The 21,341-nt window shown below is 43.9% G+C and overlaps 1 protein-coding gene across 3 annotated transcripts in view; it reads right to left on the bottom strand.

Moving 5' to 3' along the window:
• Positions 1 to 1,309: 1,309 nt before the first annotated feature.
• APP (amyloid beta precursor protein) overlaps positions 1,310 to 21,341 on the bottom strand; it is a 229,063-nt gene continuing 209,031 nt past the window's right edge. For all 3 annotated transcript variants that reach the window (XM_075433354.1, XM_075433362.1, XM_075433368.1), the window contains 3 exons: positions 14,544 to 14,644; positions 11,167 to 11,313; positions 1,310 to 2,282 (listed from right to left, as the gene is read on the bottom strand). In XM_075433354.1, coding sequence (XP_075289469.1) covers positions 2,181 to 2,282; positions 11,167 to 11,313; positions 14,544 to 14,644 — 350 coding nt within the window. In that variant the 3' untranslated portion in view covers positions 1,310 to 2,180. The remainder of the gene's footprint in view (positions 2,283 to 11,166; positions 11,314 to 14,543; positions 14,645 to 21,341) is intronic.

Below are 21,341 nucleotides of genomic sequence, written 5' to 3'. Positions count from 1 at the left end.
AGCGGGAAGCTCTGCCGCTTTTCCTGCCGCTGGCTGAGGGTAGCAGCTGCCTCTCCATCACCCCGCACCCTCGCAGGCGGCTGCGAAGCTCCCGGCCCGGCTGTCCCCTTGCTGGGCGAACACCTCCTTGAACACCGGCCAGCACGGCCACCTCCCGAGCCAGTGGGTGAGGTTTCTTGGAAGGTCACGGGTGGGAGAGAGGAGTCAGTGCAGTGGAGCTGGAAGCCGTGGTCTCCTCTTGGCCGAGATCTGGAGCGACTCGCCCGCTCACCCAAGGGCTGCAGCCCCACCGCAGCCGCGCTTCGTCTCCCTGTGAGGAGAAACGCTGCAGGCGATTCCGGAGAAGAGCCTGACGCGGCTTGCAGGCGAATCGAGCTAACAAGAGGCTTTTCTTGGGCAGATCTCACTGTCTTCATTCTTCTCCGAGCTTTCTGTCCTCCGTCCTGCTTTACCTGACCCATTTGCTGCAGACGAGCAGTAATTCACTTCTTCATGCAACACACACCTCCAGTGTTACTCCAGCTTGTAGCTCCACCAGCTGACCTTCAAGCTCAGCCCGAGGGCTCCTTGCTGCCAGCCGGGTACAGGGGCTGCCCCGAAGCTCACGGGGCCCACTCACGCATGGGGGTCTCGCCCCTCCGGGCAGGCGAGCCCTCCCTGCGGGGTGTGTTGCTGCGCTCTCCCCGGGCCCCAGCACGAGGGCCAGGGGCTGAAGGTGCCGGGCTGGGGACTCGGCCCTGCAGCCTGCCAACAGCTTCGCCCTCTTCTTCCCGCTTCTGGGAAAAAATTCCTGGCGGTGCCACTTTATCCTGCCCGGGCACTGGGTGCCACGCTGCAGTGCTGGGCCGGAGGGCCTCGCAGCCCGGGAGGCTCCGGCAGGCTGCAGGGCACCGAGCCCCATCCCGCCTGGAAGCCGGCGGCCGTGGGGCAGCGCCGGGCGAGAGTTGCTCCAGGGGACGGGGCGGCGGGAGCCGGGTCACCGTCACCCACGCCCCACTCCTCCGCGCTGGTCCCCACAGAGACGCGCCACCACAGCAGGGCTCCTCCAGGAACGTGTTTATTTACATCGAAACACTATTATACAAACTGAAAGAAAGGAAAAGAAGAAAAACGAGAGACGGATTCTGCGCCCCGCACTCCCACCCCACCTCGCTGCCGCCTTCCTCCCGCCCAGGGCCGACTGCGAGTGCCGCCACCCTTGCAGGAAAATCCCTTCCCAACCCTGGCTCAGGGTGAACATCCCCGTTTTCCGTTTAAGTGGCTTTCAGAAATCTTTGTTTTCTACCTCCAAAGAACACTCTTGCCCAAACATTTTTTTTCTTAATTTATTTATGTAACACAGTGTAGAAAGCTATCAATTCATAAGCAATGGTTCTGTACAATCATCCTGCAGAGGATCCCTGTTAATTTTCGACCAGCAGGCACTTTTCCCCCCCCCCCAGAAGTGCTCACAATTAACAGGGATTCTTTTTAATATTTTTTTTAAGATCAAAAAGATACATGGAAAAGAAAATAGAGTTTACCTCTCAATGCCTAAAGTGTGCACATAAAACAGGCACAAAGAAACGAATGTGTATTCCCATGGTTTCTACGTCACTAATACAGCAGGAGCAACAATCTGTACAATAAAATGCAGCTGCAGAAGAAAAGAATTTCAATAACTCATCTGGAATACTTTTTAAAAAATGTTGTTTTACTTTAAAATGCATAGTGATCAGAAAAAAAACGCTCAGCAAAGAGAAGCAGCTAAACCCCACAGACACAGAAAGCATCCCCCATCAATTCTTAAAGCATATTCCAATTAGGACTTAATTTTTGTCACAAATCACAAGAATAATATACAACTGGCTAAGGAGCTACATGATAAATAATTGGGAAAGAGAATCTACCCATGCACTAGTTAAATACAGCTAACCTCTTTACAGTACACAAAAAACATTCATTAATAATGTAGTGTAAAGACTGAAATGTAAAGAGAAAGAGAGAGAAAATACATTACTGATTTTATTAATTCAAGTTCAGGCATCTACTTGTGTTACAGCACAGCTGTCAAAAGGCGAGAATGAGTAAATAATAAAACAAGAGTGTTTTTCTTTCTTTCCACATTATTCTATAACTGAACACCGATGGGCAGTGAAGCAATCATTCTGCTGTCCAACTCATGAGGCTGCTGTGGTGTCCTAGTTCTGCATCTGTTCAAAGAACTTGTAGGTGGGATTTTCATAGCCATTCTGTTGCATCTTGGAAAGGTGGCGTTCCTCTGGTGTCACTGCAGCATCCACCTGCCACGAGAAGAAACAACCAGGGTCAGATTCTGCCTTAATTCACAGCATACACCACGTTCCCCCACTTCACGGCCACCCAAGATACTTTGTACCCTCCCCTGGGCATGCAGGCAGAAAGCATCCTCTGAAACACAAGACAGTTGGTTTGACAGGTTCTTCCCGTCTTCTGAAGAACAGACCTTATAAATGCTTATAAATATCTTAAGGGTGGGTGTCAGGAGGATGGGGCCAGACTCTTTTCAGTGGTGCCCAGTGACAGGACAAGGGGCAACGGGCACAAACTGAAGCACAGGAAGTTCCGTCTGAACATGAGGAAGAACTTCTTCCCTCTGAGGGTGACGGAGCACTGGAACAGGCTGCCCAGAGGGGTTGTGGATTCTCCTTCTCTGGAGATCTTCAAAACCCACCTGGAGACGGTCCTGTGCAACCTGCTCTAGGTGACCCTGCTCTGGCAGGGTGGTTGGACCAGTTGCTGCAGAGGTCCCTTCCAACCCCAGCCATTCTGTGATTCGGTGATTCTCTCCAAGTTCTGCAGGACAGTGAGTGGCCTCATGAACAAAACCAACAGATGGCACTGCACCCAGCAATAAATAAGAAGCCAGCAAACAGCTTTAAAGAGCACCTTGCAAAAGATGGCCCTTCCAGCTTGGACAGTCATGGTTCACTTTTTGGACAGGAGAAGATAAGCCAACAGGAACAATTCTGCAACTGATTTTTTCACTGCAGGACTTCAAAACCAGCTGACCAAACTCAGCAGTACCAGCTTTGGTTTTTGCTGTCTGGCTCAGGAAGCATGCAACTCCACAGACAAAAAAAGGAGATATGTTTTGCATCTCCCTGCTACTCCCCCATTATTAGGTTTCCCCCCCCAAGGAGATATATTGGTATCTACACTTGAGATCAACTGGATCTCAAAAGAAAAAAGCTGAAGGAAGTGGCTTCAGGCTGCCTTCTGTCTATATTGTGCTCTCAGATCTGCTGCAGGTGCTGTGGTCTCAAGACCAAGAAAAATTAATTGAAAAAAATAAAATGAGGGTAGCAAGGAAATGCCGTAGTAGCCAGGCACAAAGTGAGCAAAAAAAATCCCACTGCACTCACAGAAACAGGACTTCTCAGCCTCTGAGGTCGAGTCTGGTTCAGTTTAGTGACAAAAAGCTTGACATGTCTGCACTGGTTTAAGTATTTCTACTTAACAAAAATTGACCTTTCCTGATTACCTGGAAGACATGCATAAAGACAGCTCAGCCAAGACTTCTTCACTGAATACCTGTGGCTCCACAAATTATTTTCTTCCTTCACTGAACATTACAGTAATATAAAATTCCATCACATTAGAGTGGTTGAGAACAGTCTCTAAATGTTAATTAGGTATTTTACCTCTGCTGTACGAGCATAACAGCTATTGTGTATTCAAAACCCAGCATATCCTGGCTATCTTGCTACCCACCTATGAACATAGAGCTAAGAAAGCCTGCTTGTTAGCCATTTCATTTGCTATCTGATATTGCTAGTGTTTGACAGCTCTTAAAAGAGAACTTAAAAAGTGAATTTTACGTTGTCCAAAATTTAACATCAGGAAGGTGCCCAAGACTCTACACTAAAGTATCAGGTATGAACATTCTCCTGTGGATTCCTGTTTTAGTGACCTTTAGGAAAAACATCAATCTACTTTTAGCATAAAAATAGCCTTTTGGATAACCTTAACTGTACTGTCTCAAGGAGCCTTATATAGCCAGCTAACTTACTCTAACCTTTTAATCAAAAAGCAAACGAGAAGTACTTATGTCTGATACTCACTTTATATCTACTCTACAATACTGGAAATAACTCGGCTTAGTGAGGACAGACTATACCTTCGGGAAGTTGTTACCTGGTAGCCTGGAGGAAGACCAAAGGTATGTGCTTCCGTGCTTCGGACAAGCGCGGGCTGCTCAGCTTCTTTTTGCAGCCATTCTTTTACTGCAGTAGGTTATACCACAGCACCCCCTTTCCCACCACACCACCTGAAAATGGGTCCTCTCAGAGCCATCTTCTCTCTCGGTGGTCTTTCATGTCTTACTTAAGAGAAGAAATGGTTCTGTGTGTGGCAGGTGTATCAGACTGCTCAGATGACATGCTACCCCGAAATCTGATCCGTTTTCTTATCAGTGCCCCTTCTAAATTTCCTCATTCATGTTCCAACTCTCAAATTGCATTTTCAATCAACACTATCTTCCATCAGATCTCTCTTTCTTGCACAATAATTGTGTATTTTTGTGAAATACCCAACTTTATGGATCACATACTGCTTTTGCTCTCAAGCTGTTGTGAAACTCTCCATAGCTAGGAGTCCTGAGCCTTCCAGCGAGCCCTTGACTCCTGCCGGCAGGGAACAGGATGCCAGGCAGGAAGGATCACCAGGCTGAGCTGATGCATCCCAGGAAAGGTGATGGAGCAGCTTATCCTGGAGGTCATCATCAAGCAAGTGGAGGAAAAGAAGGTTATCAGGAGTAGTCAGCATGGCTTCACCAAGGGGAAATCATGCCTGACCAATCTGATAGCTTTCTACGATGACATGACTGGCTGGGTAGATGAGGGGAGAGCTGTGGATGCTGTCTACCTAGACTTCAGCAAGGCTTTCGACACTTGTCTCCCATAACATCCTCTTAGGGAAGCTCAGGAAGTGTGGGCTGGAGGAGTGGCCAGTGAGGTGGATTGAGAACTGGCTGAATTGCAGAACTCAAGAGGGTTGTCAGCAGCGGCACTGAGTCTAGTTGTAGTGCGGTAACTAGTGGTGTCCCCCAGGGGTCAGTACTGGGCCCAGTCTTGTTTAACTTCTTCATCAACGACCTGGATGAAGAGTTAGAATGTACCCTCAGCAAGATTGCTAATGACACCAAACTGGGAGGTGTGGTAGATACACCAGAAGGCTGTGCTGCCATTCAGCGTGACCTGGACAGGCTGGAAAGTTGGGCAGAGAGGAACCTGATGAGGTTCAACAAAGGCAAGTGCAGGGTCCTGCACCTGGGGAGGAACAAACCCATGCATCAGTACAGGCTTGGGTGGACCTGCTGGAGAGCAGCTCTGTGGAGAGGGACCTGGCTGTCCTGGTGGACGACAGGTTGACCATGAGCCAGCAGTGTGCCCTGGCTGCCAAGAAGGCCAATGGCATTCTGGGGTGCATTAGGAGGAGTGTGGCCATCAGGTCGAGGGAGGTTCTCCTTCCCCTCTACACTGCCCTAGTGACGCCCCATCTGGACTACTCTGTCCAGTTCTGGGCTCCCCACTTCAAGAAAGATGAGGAGCTACTGGAGAGAGTCCAGCAGAGGGCTACAAGGATGATGAGGGGACTAGAGCATCTGTCCTATGAGGACAGGCTGAGGGAGCTGGGCTTTTTCAGCCTGAAGAAGAGCAGGCTGAGAGGGGACCTTATAAATGCTGATAAATATCTGAAGGGTGGGTGTCGGGAGGATGGGGCCAAGCTCTGTTCAGTGGTGCCCAGCGACAGGACAAGGGGCAATGGGCACAAACTGAAGCAGAGGAAGTTCCACCTGAACATGAGGAAGAACTTCTTCCCTCTCAGGGTGACGGAGCACTGGAACAGGCTGCCCAGGGAGGTTGTGGAGTCTCCTTCTCTGGAGATGTTCAAGACCCACCTGGATAAGGTCCTGTGCAGCCTGCTGTAGGTGACCCTCCTTCGGCAGGGGGGTTGGACTAGATGACCCACAGAGGTCCCTTCCAACCCCTACCATTCTGTGATTCAGTGATTCTGTGACACGGTGCTACCCAAGTTTCTGATTCTGCAATATAATTTGGCCTTTTTTGCTGTTAAAATACTGCCATTCAAAGTCTGTCTGTCTTTTTTTTTTTTTTAAGCTGTATTTGCATGGAGTCATTCTCTTATGCAACAAACCCCAATTCCTTTTATTTCTTCACCTCCAATGACATGCTCTTAGGCAGCGAGATCCCGCTTAGAGAGAGGCTGCTCTTACTTCAAGCTGCTCTTTCCAGATTTCCCTTGTTTTAGAAACCAGTAGTGGGGGAATAGTGTTTTTCTTTCCCTGCCCCCCTCCCTCCCCAAAAACGACAAAAGAAACTTCTTCTTTTGAACGATGCAAGCTTCCCCCATGAGCAGTCGGTGCTCAGCTTGGCTGTCAACAATAGTTCTGGTCCACCAAGGACAGGAGAACCCCATGGAATTTCACAGCCCTGCTCCCCTTCAACCTCTGCACCCTAATGCCCAAGACATTTCTGCACAGAAATGTGCTCAGCCGCCAGTGTGCGACTGTGCGCTCCCATTCTAAAGCCCGGTCTGTGCCTGCTGCTCGAGTCTCGCCTACGCCCGGCGCCAAGGGCAGCGGCGGGGCCGGGCGAGAGGCGGCGAGAGCCGCCACAACTCACCACACTCCTCTCTGGATCCACCATCTACATCCACAGGCAGCGCATGAACTCCTCAGTGCTACTGCTACATTGTTTTCGACGTATTTCATCAAGGTAACAGCAGCAGGGCCTAACAAATCCATTCCATACAGGCTTAGTACAAACACGTACAGGCCTAGTCCCTGCCCTGAGCACCACGCCAGTTTAACAGCCTTAACTGTTTCCGCTGTGACAATGCTGCCGTGTGCCATCTGCTGCTGCTGAAGTTGTCACCAACGCGGCTGCGAGGGGAAGAGAAGAACAAAGCAGGGAAAAGGGCAAATGTCCCTGCAGCCTTTTCAGCACTTAGAGAAAATCAGAGTACAAAGCAAGTGCAGAGGAAAAGCCACCCTTCATTTCAAACTCGAAGAGGCTGCTGCAGCATCCAGTCCACCCTGGTTCTCGTGCACAATTAACACCATGCTACTGGAGCATCCAGTGCTTCTCCAAATCCAGCAGCGCGAGCCTCACAATTCACAGCTAAATCCACGGACAGATTCTCTTCTAGCATGAAATTAAAGCGCAATACGAAGCTCTGGGGTTGAAGGATCAGGGATCTCTGTGTATCGACGCGTGCCTGAGAGCACCTTCCTGTGCAGGAGGCTCCCCCCACTAGGCTGGGATGCCAAGAAGGGCCGTGCCAGAACCTGTGCTGTGCTTCTCCACATTTAAGCTCCAAACAACACTGTACTGAACTCTGTCACCCATTTTAGCTTGAGCCTCCCACTTGGCGCTTCTTATTCAGGACTAGGAGATGTGATAAGCACACAACATAACCTGCCTGCAGGAAAGAAATGGGGTAAGACAAAAACAGAAATAAAAAAGAATCAAACAAAGTGCAAGGCAGAAGAGACTAAAGAATTGATGAGAAACTACAGAAACTTAGAAGAAAATCAGGGAGAGGAAAGACTAGGAAAAAAATACGAGGAAGTACAGTAAAATCAGACTAAACGTTTAACACCCTTGCACAATATTCCATATTAAAAAGTCTCACTTTGATAAAAGTAGTTTGTAGTGAAAGTCCAATAACCTCTGAAATACGGCTTTTACAGATGAAAGGGATTTATTGAGGCTCCTACTTGCAGTTGTAGTCTTTTTTTTTTTTTTATTTCCCCTTTAGCCTTTAAAATGACTAGTGCTGGTACTCCTCTCCTTCCTGTAGCTGTCTGCTGCAGGGTAATCCATCTCACCGCCAACCTGTGTGCACTATTGCTCACCCTGAATGTCTTTTCTTCTACTCACTTTTACCCATTTCGACTCTGCCAAACTCTTCCTCTCCTTCCTTACATCCTCTATCCTAGGTACTGCTCTGCTAAGCAACATGTCTTGAACCCTATTATGTCCTTGTCAGTAAATCCCTAAAGTCCTTTACTACTTTAAGCAGCTTTTTGCACCCATTATGGAGGTGGCAGAAGCTGAACACAGCATGTAAGAGGTGTGGGTACTCCGCTCCGCAGCAGCCTAGGCACGTCTCTTTGCTATGACGTGATGCCCCTTGAGGAAACAGCTCGGTCAGGTAGATACCCCCCTTTTGAGACTGCTTGTCCATCTGTCCTCTTCTGCTCCAGCCTATGAATCTTACACACAGAAAATCCTAACGTGGAGTCAGGAAGATGGTAATGTTGCAGAAAAATTCATGTGCTGCCTCTACACGCGTGCGGCAGATCAAAAGCCCAGACAGGAGGTGCTGGCAGCCCTCAGAGATGCGCTGAACACAACATTGTTGTTTCAGCGCTGGTAAATGGACGGTGCCTAATACACACCTGCAGATCGGACTTTGAGAGATGGACTTTGGAGAGCACTACAGCAATTTTAACGGCTTTGCTGCTGCTCCTGTGAGCCCTCCCGTTGCCCCCTCCCTGCACACGTGCCTGCTGGAGGTGCTGCCTCCGTAACAGAAAGCAAAGGAGCGTCAAACAGGAGATCCTGACAGAGGAGTTGAGACAGTCAGCTGTAGCCTGGAGCACAGGAGAGGCAAGAACCTCTCTTTTGCCACCTGCTTTCATAGAGGCGGTAACCTCCTGCAGACAGCTGGGGTGGGCGCACCAGCAAAAAACACCTTCAAATGTTTGCCAGAGCTCCTATGTGCACACATAATAAGTAATTTTCAATCAGCCATTTACTTAACTGTGGCAGTCCTTCGCCTGGAAAGGCTGAACCACTTTGAAACATTCATATTCTCAGACTTGGAAGAAAATTATTACGACACTTTTTCTAACGAGGACAAGTATATTCCTCCTCAGAGCTTCAAAAAAAGGCTAACAGGACTTTTAATAACATCTTTTGTTAAAGAAATAGTGAAATGAGAAAAAGTACTATAGTCAGAGTTGACTTCTTGGAAGATATGAACACAGGTGGAACAGGACCTGCTTTGTAATCTTGCATCCATTATCACAGAGTTAAATTCTCACAGTAACTTCTGACATGCAACAAACAGGCTGCAAGTTTTGTTAAAATACTCAGCCAATCTAGAGGGGATGTACAGTTATTTTTACATTAAGTGATTTTGCTCTTATATGCTTTTTGTGCCCAGCACATTAAAGGTGCACTGCTGCTGAATAAATTAATCTTCTTTAGAATGGAACAGCTTAATTTTGAAGACATTTTACTATCAAGCATCAACTGTATATGGATCTTTACACAGGTTTTTTCTCCCCCGACCAAAGTAAGGCCTACACAATTTTCACCAACCTAGGACAAAAATGGATGTTATGCTTTTCTTGCAGGTGAGAAGCTCAGACAGTGAGGCCATGCAGTCTGCCAGGACCACAGAGCAAGTCTGGCACAGCAAGGAATCCTGCCTGCCAATGCCAGACACAATGCAGCAAATCTGCAAGGCGACACCAGCAACAGTGTGGTACTATAACTCAACTAATAGTCTTGGTAGATCCGCATGCTGTAGCTTTATGGCTTTATTTATAAAAGTTTTTATTCCCTAAGTGATGCTGTCAATTTGACATGAATTACTTGTTCACTTTGTGCACATTATTTCTAGTCCAACATTTCCAAGTTCACTGTCACTGAAGAAAGCTTGTAGGAATCCAGGATTACCTTTGCCATGTCATTCCACCAGGTGAAGCCCACTTGAAATTTTAAGGTTATCCTGCAATAATGGTGTGTCCACATTCAATGTCTAATTTGGGGCTTTGGCCTAGCAAGCCTCCTGGCCTATTCTGTTGTCACCAAATTCAGCCAAAGGAGGGTCTCCTGTTGCACAACTGCTGGCAGCAGCTATCAACTAGGTGGTTTAAAGCTAAAACTTGTTTCAATTTTCTACAAAATGGGCTGGAAGCTTTCATATGGAAAGTTAAAGCTGATCTTCTTGCTTGCTATCTCCTGCCTCTCGGTCCCAACTCTGCACAGCTTGCTGTCTGCTCAGATCTCACCCCAAACAGTTGGTGCTCTCCTGACCATGTCTCTTTGGAAGGTTTCAAACCATGTGGGCAACCACAGCACAGGCTTAAGACAAAGGGACACACAAGCACCGGTGTAAGACAAAGGCTTACTCAAATATTTTCAAGACCCTTCAGTGCCCCAGATAGTGGAATACATGCACCAGGAAGCATGTATGTCACCAGCAAGACCAAAACAAGGTTCATTTGGCTCAAGGTGAAACCAACATAACTGTGGACTTGAATTAGTTTCAACAAAAAATTTGAAATACCAGTTTTGGAAGGCAAAAACATGTGTTTCAAGTCCTGACTAATACAGGTACTACTGTAAACCAGACACTCACTAGATATCAATACAAAAGGGGGAGAAAAGAGTTACGCGAAGCCCCTTCCAGTTCTCATAATTAAGTTTTTCTACTTACAGAGATCCTTTCTTACATCCAAGCAACAGATGAGGCATTTTAAGTTACCACACACTGACCACAAATTTACTTGGTAGATTAGGAAAACTCAAGGGTTTTCACCTTGAAAATCCCATATGAGAGTCTTATATATTATTTGTTTCTCAAATCTATGAGTTTCAGATTAGCCGTAACTCAAAAGCTGTTGGTGGCAAAAGAAAATCTTGTTTAGAGAACAAAAAGTAATAAAGTATCTGTACAGGGAAAACCCTTGTATTGTGTAGCACAATTCACAGAAGACCTGCCTCAAATGTTTATTTGCAAGCTAAATAAATCTGTGTATGTGCATTCCCAACAACAGTAAAACCAAAGTTTTCCTCTTGCACAGTAGCTGCTCATTGGCTACTGTTCTATTTCCTATAAAATGAACTTTCATATTATGAAATGACTGGTCTGGGATAGTTCCAGAAGATATTCTTGTGTTTTTACACTCAACATAACATGGTTTATACTGTGTCCGCATTTACAAAATCCGGCAATTTGATTCCACTCTGCCAGATACAACCACTCCAACTCTGAACATTAGGCTAGCCAAAAACATGGTTTATTCATTTGTGAATATATTTATAGATAGGTGCGTTGACTGTGTTGTACACGTGACACCAGTCGTTCTTGGTAGTCTTTTCTTACCTCCACAACCCCGTGATGAATAGACGTGTACTGCTTCTTCTTCAGCATCACCAAAGTAATGACAATCACTGTTGCTATGACAACACCTCCCACCATTAGTCCAATGATGGCACCTTTATTTGAACCCACATCTTCAGCAAAGAACACCTACAAAAGAAAAATAAAGGAAAGTGGCTAATAAAAAGTTCACCGAGTATTTGGCTAACCCATCCAGCTGCTGCAGCAATATAAAGCCTATTGAAGAATCAGTAATTAAGCAGCATTGCATGTCACCCTAATTATTCAAAACTGGATCACTGTACCACAAAGCTCTCATAGTTGGAGAAGAGCCATTTGGGACATCGATATTGTCTGTGGTGTAGCAGCGCTGTGGCTAAAGGGAAGACTCATCTCCATGTCTCTGCTTCGCATGGGTCTTAGTAGCTGTTTTTTTTTTTTTTTCCTTGGGTGAGTCAAGATAACTGCATAATGATTGATAAGCTTGTAGAGGAGTAACCAGGGAGCATACAGATTTCTTTCATGATTAACATTCTAAAAATAAAAGTGTTCATAAATCTACACCTGTGTGGCTTGCTTGGACTATGCCCGATGCATTTCTTCGATGCAGGAGCAGCGAAGACCTGTAGGACAACAGGGAAACTTGCATACAACCAGTTGGGAGCAAATTCTCACATCAAAAAGACAAGAGTCCAAAAAACAGGAGCATGCCAATTTAAGTGACCACCAAGGGACTTCTCAAGATTTTGCAGGGTAAAGGGAGAATGAGCTATACTTGAATGATGACCATACTCATGCGAGACCTAGGCGAGATGACAGTTGTCTGAAAAAGAGAATCCACTTGAATTATGTGTAATGATCAGGCAAATCAGTGGGCAGCAAAATGCTTTACTATGCCTTTGGTAAGACTGGCTTTTAGCAACAGGAGCAGGTATGAAAAGTGGGTGATTGTTTTCACTGTCCTGCTTTGTATTCAAGGAATATGCTGGATTATTTTACATCTATGCATACTATACAAACCTTTTATCTGCTTGCGAATAGTGGGCTTTTATAATTATTATTTTTAACCAAAATGGGCAAAAAGGATTAGAGAATAAATTACATTCCCAGAATTGTAACACTACCTCACTTTGAAAGACTAAATGCTTTGACAAGCATTTAGCAAAAACGCACAGGGAAGCAGGAAACCAGCTGAGAATTATAATGAGCGGTATAACATTTGCACTCTTTGAGAAAGACAATCTTCCTCAGAGAGGTATTAAAGCACGCTGTATAAATATTTATATTGTTCCTAGTCATAAGCAAGAAATGTGCTTAAAGTTAAGAATTCAGTGGAATGGACGGTGTTGGCATAAGCTGATGTGAAGTAATAATTTCTTCTGTCAATTCTACCTGTCCAGGACTGAAATTCTGCTACCATATTTTGGAGTAACATGAAACGCCCCAGCTAATACACAACTGCAACAGAGGAAGGCCTTAAGCACTCTGAGCCACGAAAACCAACCTAATGTACAGTTAACACATGAACACTCATAAAGGAGAAAATAACTGCAATTTCAGCTCAATTCAGAAGTCTGCGTGTAAAATACAATGTGCAGCTGAATTCAAAGCAATATCCTAAGGAGACCGTTTCAGTAAATCCTACCAGGGCATCAGAGAGAGGAGGAAAAAAAAAAAAAAAAAAAAAAATCACAGACGAAAGTATTTTCTGCTTACTGCTTTTGAATTAAAGCTAACGGAGAAGGGCACAAGCTAGGATACGGCACGTGGTAAACAACCCTCCCAAGCAGTTTGGTGCTGGAAACAACCCTTACCATGGTGGCTGACAGGAAGTGCGTTGCAGTCCCTGCATTTGGGTAATCTGCGTGATGCTAAAAATAAGACCTTTCCAGCTTTTAAAAGCATTTTATGCTATACTACTTACTGATAGGTACAACCATTATTTAAGAATTAGTAAACTGTCCTCTAGGTTATCTTTTCAGCTGAGACTGAGCCCGGTATTGCTGAGAAAGCTCTGGACTGATGCCTTACAGCGCAGAGCTTGCTCAGCAATACTGGACTGCTTGCTCAGTCTCAGGTGAAAAGATAACCTAGAGGACAGCTCGCTACTTACTTACTGGTAGTTTCAAGCACCAAACTGCTCAGGATGGTATCAAACCACTTAAACCTTAAAGGCTGCTGCTGGGAAGTGCATGTGACACAGGATCAGTAATTACTGTGCCTAAAACACACTCCTGCGAGTTCCTTCCCTTCTGTAAACGGCACGGGTTTACTCCATCAGGGTGTTTAACCCAGCTGAGCCAAGCACGTCAGAACTTCCCAAATTAGTGCTAATGCATTTTGGATTAGCTCGTCAAACTGGGAATACTCAGTTCGTGGCATCAAAGAGACGGCAGAATATCTTTTCACACAGTGATTGCCTAGTTCAAATGCAAATCTGAGTCCCTTGTTAATTTTAATTTTCAGAGCTACTTAGCTTTAAGAATATATTAAGAAAAAAAGCTTTCAAGTTTAATATCAGGATATTGGAAGTTATGGAACTGAAATCTCATCATGTAATACAACTTTACAAAAGAGGAAGCAGAAAAGGTTTACAGTCAATGCTGCTGCATAGGTTCTTCATTACTTATTAAGGGACTGAAAAAAAGCTTTTAGAAGATGCTTGTTCTTTCTCACATTGCTTTTGGTTGTTATTTTTGTGTTCATAAGTAGTACAGCTCAAATGGGGAACAATATTTTGCTCCTACCTGCCCTTCACCTGTTAATAATTTAATACACCTTAAGGAACAAAACACACAGATATAGCCAAGTACAAACTAAAATTAAGGCCAGTGGAGAATCATCTCTTATCCCAAGCAGGCAATCCTGAGAAAGGTTATGCTCCACACAGTTCAGCCTCCTTCATGTATCACCACCATCTGTTTTGACAAAAAAGGAATCTATTCCTGCAACGGTGTCACCGTATTTCTCGCTGCACCATGCTGTGTGTCTCCATCAATTTTTTTTTTTTTCTTTTTTAAACTTAGCATTTTCCTTCCTCTGTATCCCTTCTCTTTAGTTATATGACCATGACAGATGGACTGTGGGACAAGTCTTGCCCATATGACCACACCGAGTCACATGGCAGCGCAATGGCACAACTGTCAGAACTTCCTCTCATGTGAGACTTGATGGGTTTCCATCCTCTCTGCTGAAACGTTCCAGGTTTACTCTCATTTAAGAGAGCCAGAAAAACCATAATCTGTTCATGTGAAAACTTTCTGTTGGCACTTTCAGCATCCACATCGCTCAGGGGAAACATGGCTGTGATTGACCCACTAGTTCAAGACTGAATCAGCAACTCAAAATGCACGTGTGGAAAGCACTGTTCGTTCACTCACCAGCTTTTGATGATGAACTTCATATCCTGAGTCATGCCGGAACTCCGCATCCATCTTCACTTCAGATATCTCTTCTGTTTTAACGTTGGTCAACCCGGAACCTGCATTGCACCGCCATGACAGTTCATTAAAGCCACCGACTCAATTACACTCTGCTTACCTCCACCACTACAAGGGCAGAAGCCAACGGTATCATCCACGCGGGAGGAGGTGTGATGCAACGTGAAAGGGAACTGGGAGGAAAGTGAGCTACGTCTGATGTCTCAGTCCCACTGAGGTGACACAGAATGAGCTGGTAAAATTTCTCCTCTGTTAAACATTCCTTAATCCGCTGCAGCTATGTTGGTACAAGCATCAAAGGCCTTCAGCACGAAACGCCGCAAGAACTAAGCTGCGAGGGCCCAACAGCGGACTCCTGAATTGGATCACAGGATGCAGACAGATCTGCTCTGACAGTCTCTTTAGCAATGTCACGAAAATTTGGTGTTTAGGCTGAAATCTTTCTCCTCCCTTAGCTCAGGCTGCTGTGAGGAAAAAACACATACCCGTGGTGCGAGGTGGGGAACTCCAGATACTGTATTTTCTTGCTTCCTGTGAGTTTATACCTTGTACCCAAACACGCACAAAGAGTAATTAAAATGTGTGTGAAGCTTACACAGTTCTTGTTTTCAGATTTCAGACTGCCCAGAATTAATATGACTCAAGTCTTGACTTCTGCCTGAGACATAACTGTCCTTCTTGATCAGAAACATGCAGTAAAGCAAGTAAGCAAATCTTGCAGCGATTTTAATTGCTGACACCTGTTCTCCCCTTACGGCTGCAAAGGGGAGATGCTGCACTTGTCTAACAGGAAAGAAGGCCAGGATTACCTCCTGGGATACAACCTTAGGAGAACAAGCCAGACTTACAACAGCTGAGCAGGGAATCCTATATATGTATCTATGAATGTTTTGTCCTGAAAAGCTGGCTCTGGCTTATAGAGAACATACGGGTATTCATGTAGCGGGTTATTTTCCTTCTCAAGACCAACTGACTGACATTTGTATTTCCTGGAGGTACAAACACTGCAGAAGCATGGTGTTTACAAGCAGTTTTTTCCTCATCCTATCTAATGGGGGAAGAACAAACTCATTCATATTCCTTGTCTACATTTATTTTAGCATTTTATCACTCTAGCTCTTCTCTCCAAGCCTGCATTCTGATTCTTTGTATTTTGGGCTGACCTTACACTCTGATGCAGAGGGAGAACCTATTCTATAATTCTCAATGCTACTGACTGCCCTTGTGCTCCACCATCTCTCTTGACTCTCAATAAATTCTTGCAGATGTCCATGTGTCAATGAGCTCCACAGTCTAAAGTAGAACTCAATGCAAGAATTATTGCCCTTTTATTGCCTTTGAATGTGCAATTTCTCTTTTCATTAAATACCAATCTATTTTTGTATTATGAGTCAGCAAGAACAGAAGTTCCCAAGAACTTCTCTGGAGTGTACAGACAATCCCATTCTAAGGTTCTGATCTTTCTTTTCGCAGTAAACCATCCAAAGGAGAGAAAAAGAATAATCTTCATGCAGTAAAGTATTTATGATTATTTTCTTGCACAGCCTAACTGCCCCATAAATTCCTACTTTACTGTCTTTTTTTTTTTTAAGGAATAAAGCACTTAAAGATCTCAAATTTCATCATTAAGCATCTGATTTTTGATGCCACATTACAGTACTGACACTAGTATATTATGACATTTATATATGAGAATCCGTTTCTAAATGCAAGAACCGTAAAGCACTTAGGGAATTACAGTTTGAAAACAAACCATCATATTCTGTCAGTGAAATGCAGGAGGAAATGGAGATGCAGGAAATAAAACCCACATGGCACTGGAAAAGAGATTTAACCTTCCATGCTTGAAGCAGCTATGGTTAGTTTTCCAAACTAAGAATACAATTTACTCTGCTTTGCATATCATCTCAAAATAGCCCCTACACCTGCATCAACAGGAAGCGAAGAAAATGAGGACGTGTATCTGACTGCATAGAGGCTTCCCTCTTCAACCCCCCCCTCTTCGTTTTTAGGATTATAAGGGGAGGGGGGAAAACCAAGAGTGGAATAGCAGTGCTTCACATTGATTAAATGTGGGGGGAATGTTCCCCCCCATAGATAGCTGGGGGGAGCGAGTTTTCCCAGACTTGGTTCACTGCCCACAGCTGCAGTGGCTGAAGAGGCGGCCGACTCCCCGCTGCTCGCCACTGTCCACGGCCACACTCGCTGCCCCTTAGACCCGCTGCCAAAAGTGCCATACAGAAACTCCCTCAAGGCAAGGGCTTGGGGAATTGCACAACTCTGCTGCTACAGCTGGCAAATTGACTGAAGCTATAAATATTGATCAGAACATATCCACACATATGAGATGCATCTGTGAAGAATCAACTTGTCTTTTGCTGAGGGAAGTCCTGCCTCCCAAACTGCTTGGAGGTCACTGGAAGAGTTAGGAAGCACATGGGAAACAGTGGTTTGGCTCAGAGTGAACCTGGATTTCCAAAAAGCCTTTGAGAAGGTCCCCAATCAAAGCTCTGGCAGAAGCTAAGATGGCAAGGATTAAGAGGGAAAGTCCTACACAACTCTCCATAATTGATTAAAAGATAGGAAATGAAGCGTAAACACACAGCCATTTTTCACAATGGAGGAAGGTTACCAGCAGGGTCCCGCAAGGATCTGTGCTGTGCTGTTTGTAAAGTGATCTGGATAAGGGAGTGAACAGTGACGTGACAAAGTTTATCAACAAAAAATAAAAGAAAAAAAAGAGGATAGTCAAAGTAAAACCAGCTGCAAAGAACTGCAGAAGGATATTACAAATTCTGAGTGCACAATAAAAGGGAAATGGTATTCAATGTTGATACAATGTAAAGTGGTGCTTGCATGGATGCGCAGCCCTAACTATACATACACAACAGGCTCTAAATTAGCTCTGTTCCACCCAGGACAGAGACCTTGCAGTCACTGCGGATAACTCCGTGGGCAGTTGGCTCAGTAGCAGTCAAAAAGGCAAAGAGAAAGCTAGGAGTAATTATGAAGGAATAGAGAAAACAGAAAACATCGTTACATCACTGTATCAAACGATGCACCCTCATTTTAAATCTATCCACTCTGATCACCCCACCTCAAATGAAGGCAGAAGAACTAGAAAAGATACAAAGCAGGGAGAGACGGATGATCACTCGTATGGAATGGTTCCTGTACAAGAAGGACCAGACTAACCAGCAGTCTTCAGACTGGAAGAGACAACCAAAGGGGAACGCTACAAAGTGCGAATGACAAGGAGAAAGTGTACGGGAAATGGTTATATATTCTTTCTCCTAAGAAAGTACAGGACACCAACATGGCTACGACAGCAGATTAAAAACTAACAAAAGAAAGTGTGTGTATATATATCTGTAATTTGGCAGAAAGCAAAACTGGACTGTGGAACTCATTGGCACAAATCATGAGGATGTTCAAGATACAAATGAACAAATGCAAAGAAGAAAGGTTCATTCATGGTTACTAAACACAATGGTGAAAATACAATTTCCAGTCCTGGAAGTCTACCAAATGCTGGCTGCCAAAAGCTCAGTGGATGTGCCAGGAGCGTATGGCAGAGGTGAAGCCTGTAAGTATCTTGTATGCACCACTGCTAAAGGCAGGATAATGGGCTTGGGCACCTCTGCTCTTGGGCTCTGACCACTTTCACTGAAAGCAAACTATGACAGCTTAGACCACAGGTCTATGTTCGCTTCAGTTAAGCAGAGCCAAATGCCACAGGCAGGAGTTAAAGCAGCACTTCAGGTGGCAGAGCAGGTCAGAAGCCTTCACATCAGTGAGCAATAAAGGGCGTTCAGCTCATCAGCAGTCTCAGCTGCTGGAAAAACACAGGCTCAGTCCTCCCTAAAGCCACATTTCTTTGAGGGTTCCCTTCCCTCCTCCCATTCCCATCTGACAGTAGCACAGGAGCCGTACTTCCAGCATGCAGCAGGTTAAGCACTCCTCTGCCATGACATCAGGCAAGAATTTTTGGCTTTGGGCCATACGACCAAGGTCTGGTGGTCAACCTGGCCTTATTCACCAACCCACAAAAATGCCATGGGATCTGAACACAGAGTAGGACCTGATATTAGGAAGTTAATGATGTCAGACTTACTAAAACTTGTCTTTGGCAGCTAGCACAGGAAAAGGTCAGAAACAGAAAAATCTCAAGTTGCACTAACAAACCTGACAGCAATTTTTTCCTTCCTCCTATTTCCCTTAGAAGTGAGGAAAAAGATTCATAAAAGTATGACTAGGATAAACTGGTGGTCTTCTGCAAATAATTGTTTATACAGTAAGAGAAGCATGACTCTGCACTGGAATTAATTAAATACCCGGTATGAGACAAAAATATATATGGGGTTATATATGCCTTTCCACCATGTTACATTATAGAAATTAGAACTTCCATTTAACAGACTTCTCTTTATTTCCAGTTCATTCATTTTCCTGTACTGGTGACTACATGTTTAGACCTACATGCTAAAATCAAAGATTTATTTTTCAAAGGTAGTAGCTGAAGAATGAAACACTTAAGAGTCTTTCCAAAACTTTTACCAGAGATGCGTGTATCAGGTAAGATGCAAACAGCTAAGGGCTGCCTAATACCACTCTACTCTTGCATTGTCGTAACTATATGACAAGAACTTTAATTCTGACACAAAACAATATTTTTTCACTACCAAGTCTAAAATATACAACCCAAACATGAAAGACAATGTAAAAGAAGAAAAGTGAGTGCAACAGCCTCACTTCAAATCCACAAATAATGATAATTATTAGTGGTTTTTCTTCTGAATTACATACTATCTTTAGGGAGTTGCATTCCTAATTACTTCAATTTACCGAACTGCTTCAATTTAAAAATGCTACAATTCAGCTGGTAAATATATTAATTTGCAACTCCTTAGAAAAAACTGACAAAACTATTCAGGCATCAAAAACACAGGCTTAAAAGCATCTAGTAAAATCCAACAAAATGAGCTGTGATGGACTTTTAATTATATTGCTGTTAATTAGCAATATTAACTGCTTTTATACATACACATGTACACATGCATGCACGCTCACACACGTATCAAACATCAAAAAGAGCAGTGCATGCAAACCTAATTGTTCGTTGCCCTTAAAGGAAAAAAACCACATTAAAAATCATATCGAGTTAAAAACTACTCATACGAAATAAAAACCAAGTAGCTGCTTTGGGGAACACTTAATTCTCACACGTATGAGCTTTTGTGTTTGTGTAAATATATATTTAGGCTTTAAACAGGATAAGACGATACAACGAATTCCACCAAGGATGTAATTAGGTGTACATTATCTACTACGCTGCTTGTAATTGCTTCATCTACCTTTTAAATAACAGCCTAGCAAGATTTTGTTTGCGAGATTATGAAACAGTGGTAGCAGTGCCTGTGGTCTTCCCATTACTTGCACAGTTAAAAATCAAACCTCCAAGTAAAGCACGATTGAAACTACCAGACCTGGGTGGTCTCTGCACAGAGAAAACAACAAGTAGTGCGTTTAAGCAACAGATGCAATGATTGCATTCAGGAAAATATGTCACTCCATGTCCATGAACCGCATTTGAATAATGGCAAGGACAAGATAAGATTTGTTGAATCAAGGCCTGTTACAAGTGTAGTAAAGAGCTTTATCTGGTTAAAGCTTCAACTAAAATAAAAAGGGTGGATGGAAAGGAATGCAGTGTTTGAACAATTAACCCGGGTAAACAGCTGCATGTTCTTACTAGAAGTTAACCTATTACTTCCATATGACTCCACGACATTGTGCAGGCCATCTCATTTTGAAATAAAAGAAGAATGAAGATTATATACTCACTTATAAAGATTAAAATGAAGATTATATACTTACTTTTGTAAGGACAAATCAAATATTTTTCAATAAGTATTTTTAAGACTGCATGGAACTAAACTTTCTGGTCTCTCCTTGGAAGCTAGTAAAATGGGGGTTCGCTTCTGCTTCATGGATGACTACAGGGCTCTCAAATTGGAACTTAGTACAAAATAATTATTTCGCCAAATACCACAGATTATTTTACTTGTATGTAAAAATGAATAATCAAGTAAAATTTGGTAATCTTTCTGGCACATCGGCGCAGATGCTGTGCATATGCACATCTAATTGCATTCACAGTTAACAACTGATTTATAAAACAAAACAGAAGAATCTAATAGAAGAAAAATCCATTAATGATTTTTATTTGGTAGCTGCAGACAGTTGGTTTAAGACAACCGTACTGAACTAACATCACTAAGACAGGAAAAAAACCCTGGCAATTTCTGGCAAGAAAATCATAAATAATTCACTAAGCTGCTCTATGCCCTCACCTCATACAGACTGCAGCATATGTGCTAATGATTCTGCAGAACGGCCATTAGGCTGACAGATCCTCTGCAACCACATATCTAAAAAATCCCTCAGCTTTCTGTATATGTAATAAAGACAGACATGTCATGATTTATCAGCGGAAGGGCCAGAGACACAGAAGCAGCTTTATGTGCAATGTCTCCTCAAAATTATGGATTGTTTGCAAAAACAACTCAAAGTGTTTGGAGAGCACAAAAAACCCATACCCACAAACCACACTGCATGGAAGAAACTAACAAGTTAATATGATAAAATCCTTGCACTGTGAATTACGGGCATCCTGTGAGTGATATAATTACAGCTGTTAGTGGCATAATTACAGCTGCAACTATGCAACAGATGAGA

The sequence above is a fragment of the Opisthocomus hoazin genome, chromosome 1, assembly GCF_030867145.1.
Source record: "Opisthocomus hoazin isolate bOpiHoa1 chromosome 1, bOpiHoa1.hap1, whole genome shotgun sequence".
In the NCBI taxonomy this organism is placed as follows: domain Eukaryota; kingdom Metazoa; phylum Chordata; class Aves; order Opisthocomiformes; family Opisthocomidae; genus Opisthocomus; species Opisthocomus hoazin.
The sequence above is the reverse complement of the archived record's forward strand: the minus strand, read 5'-3'. Positions and strand labels throughout refer to the sequence as shown.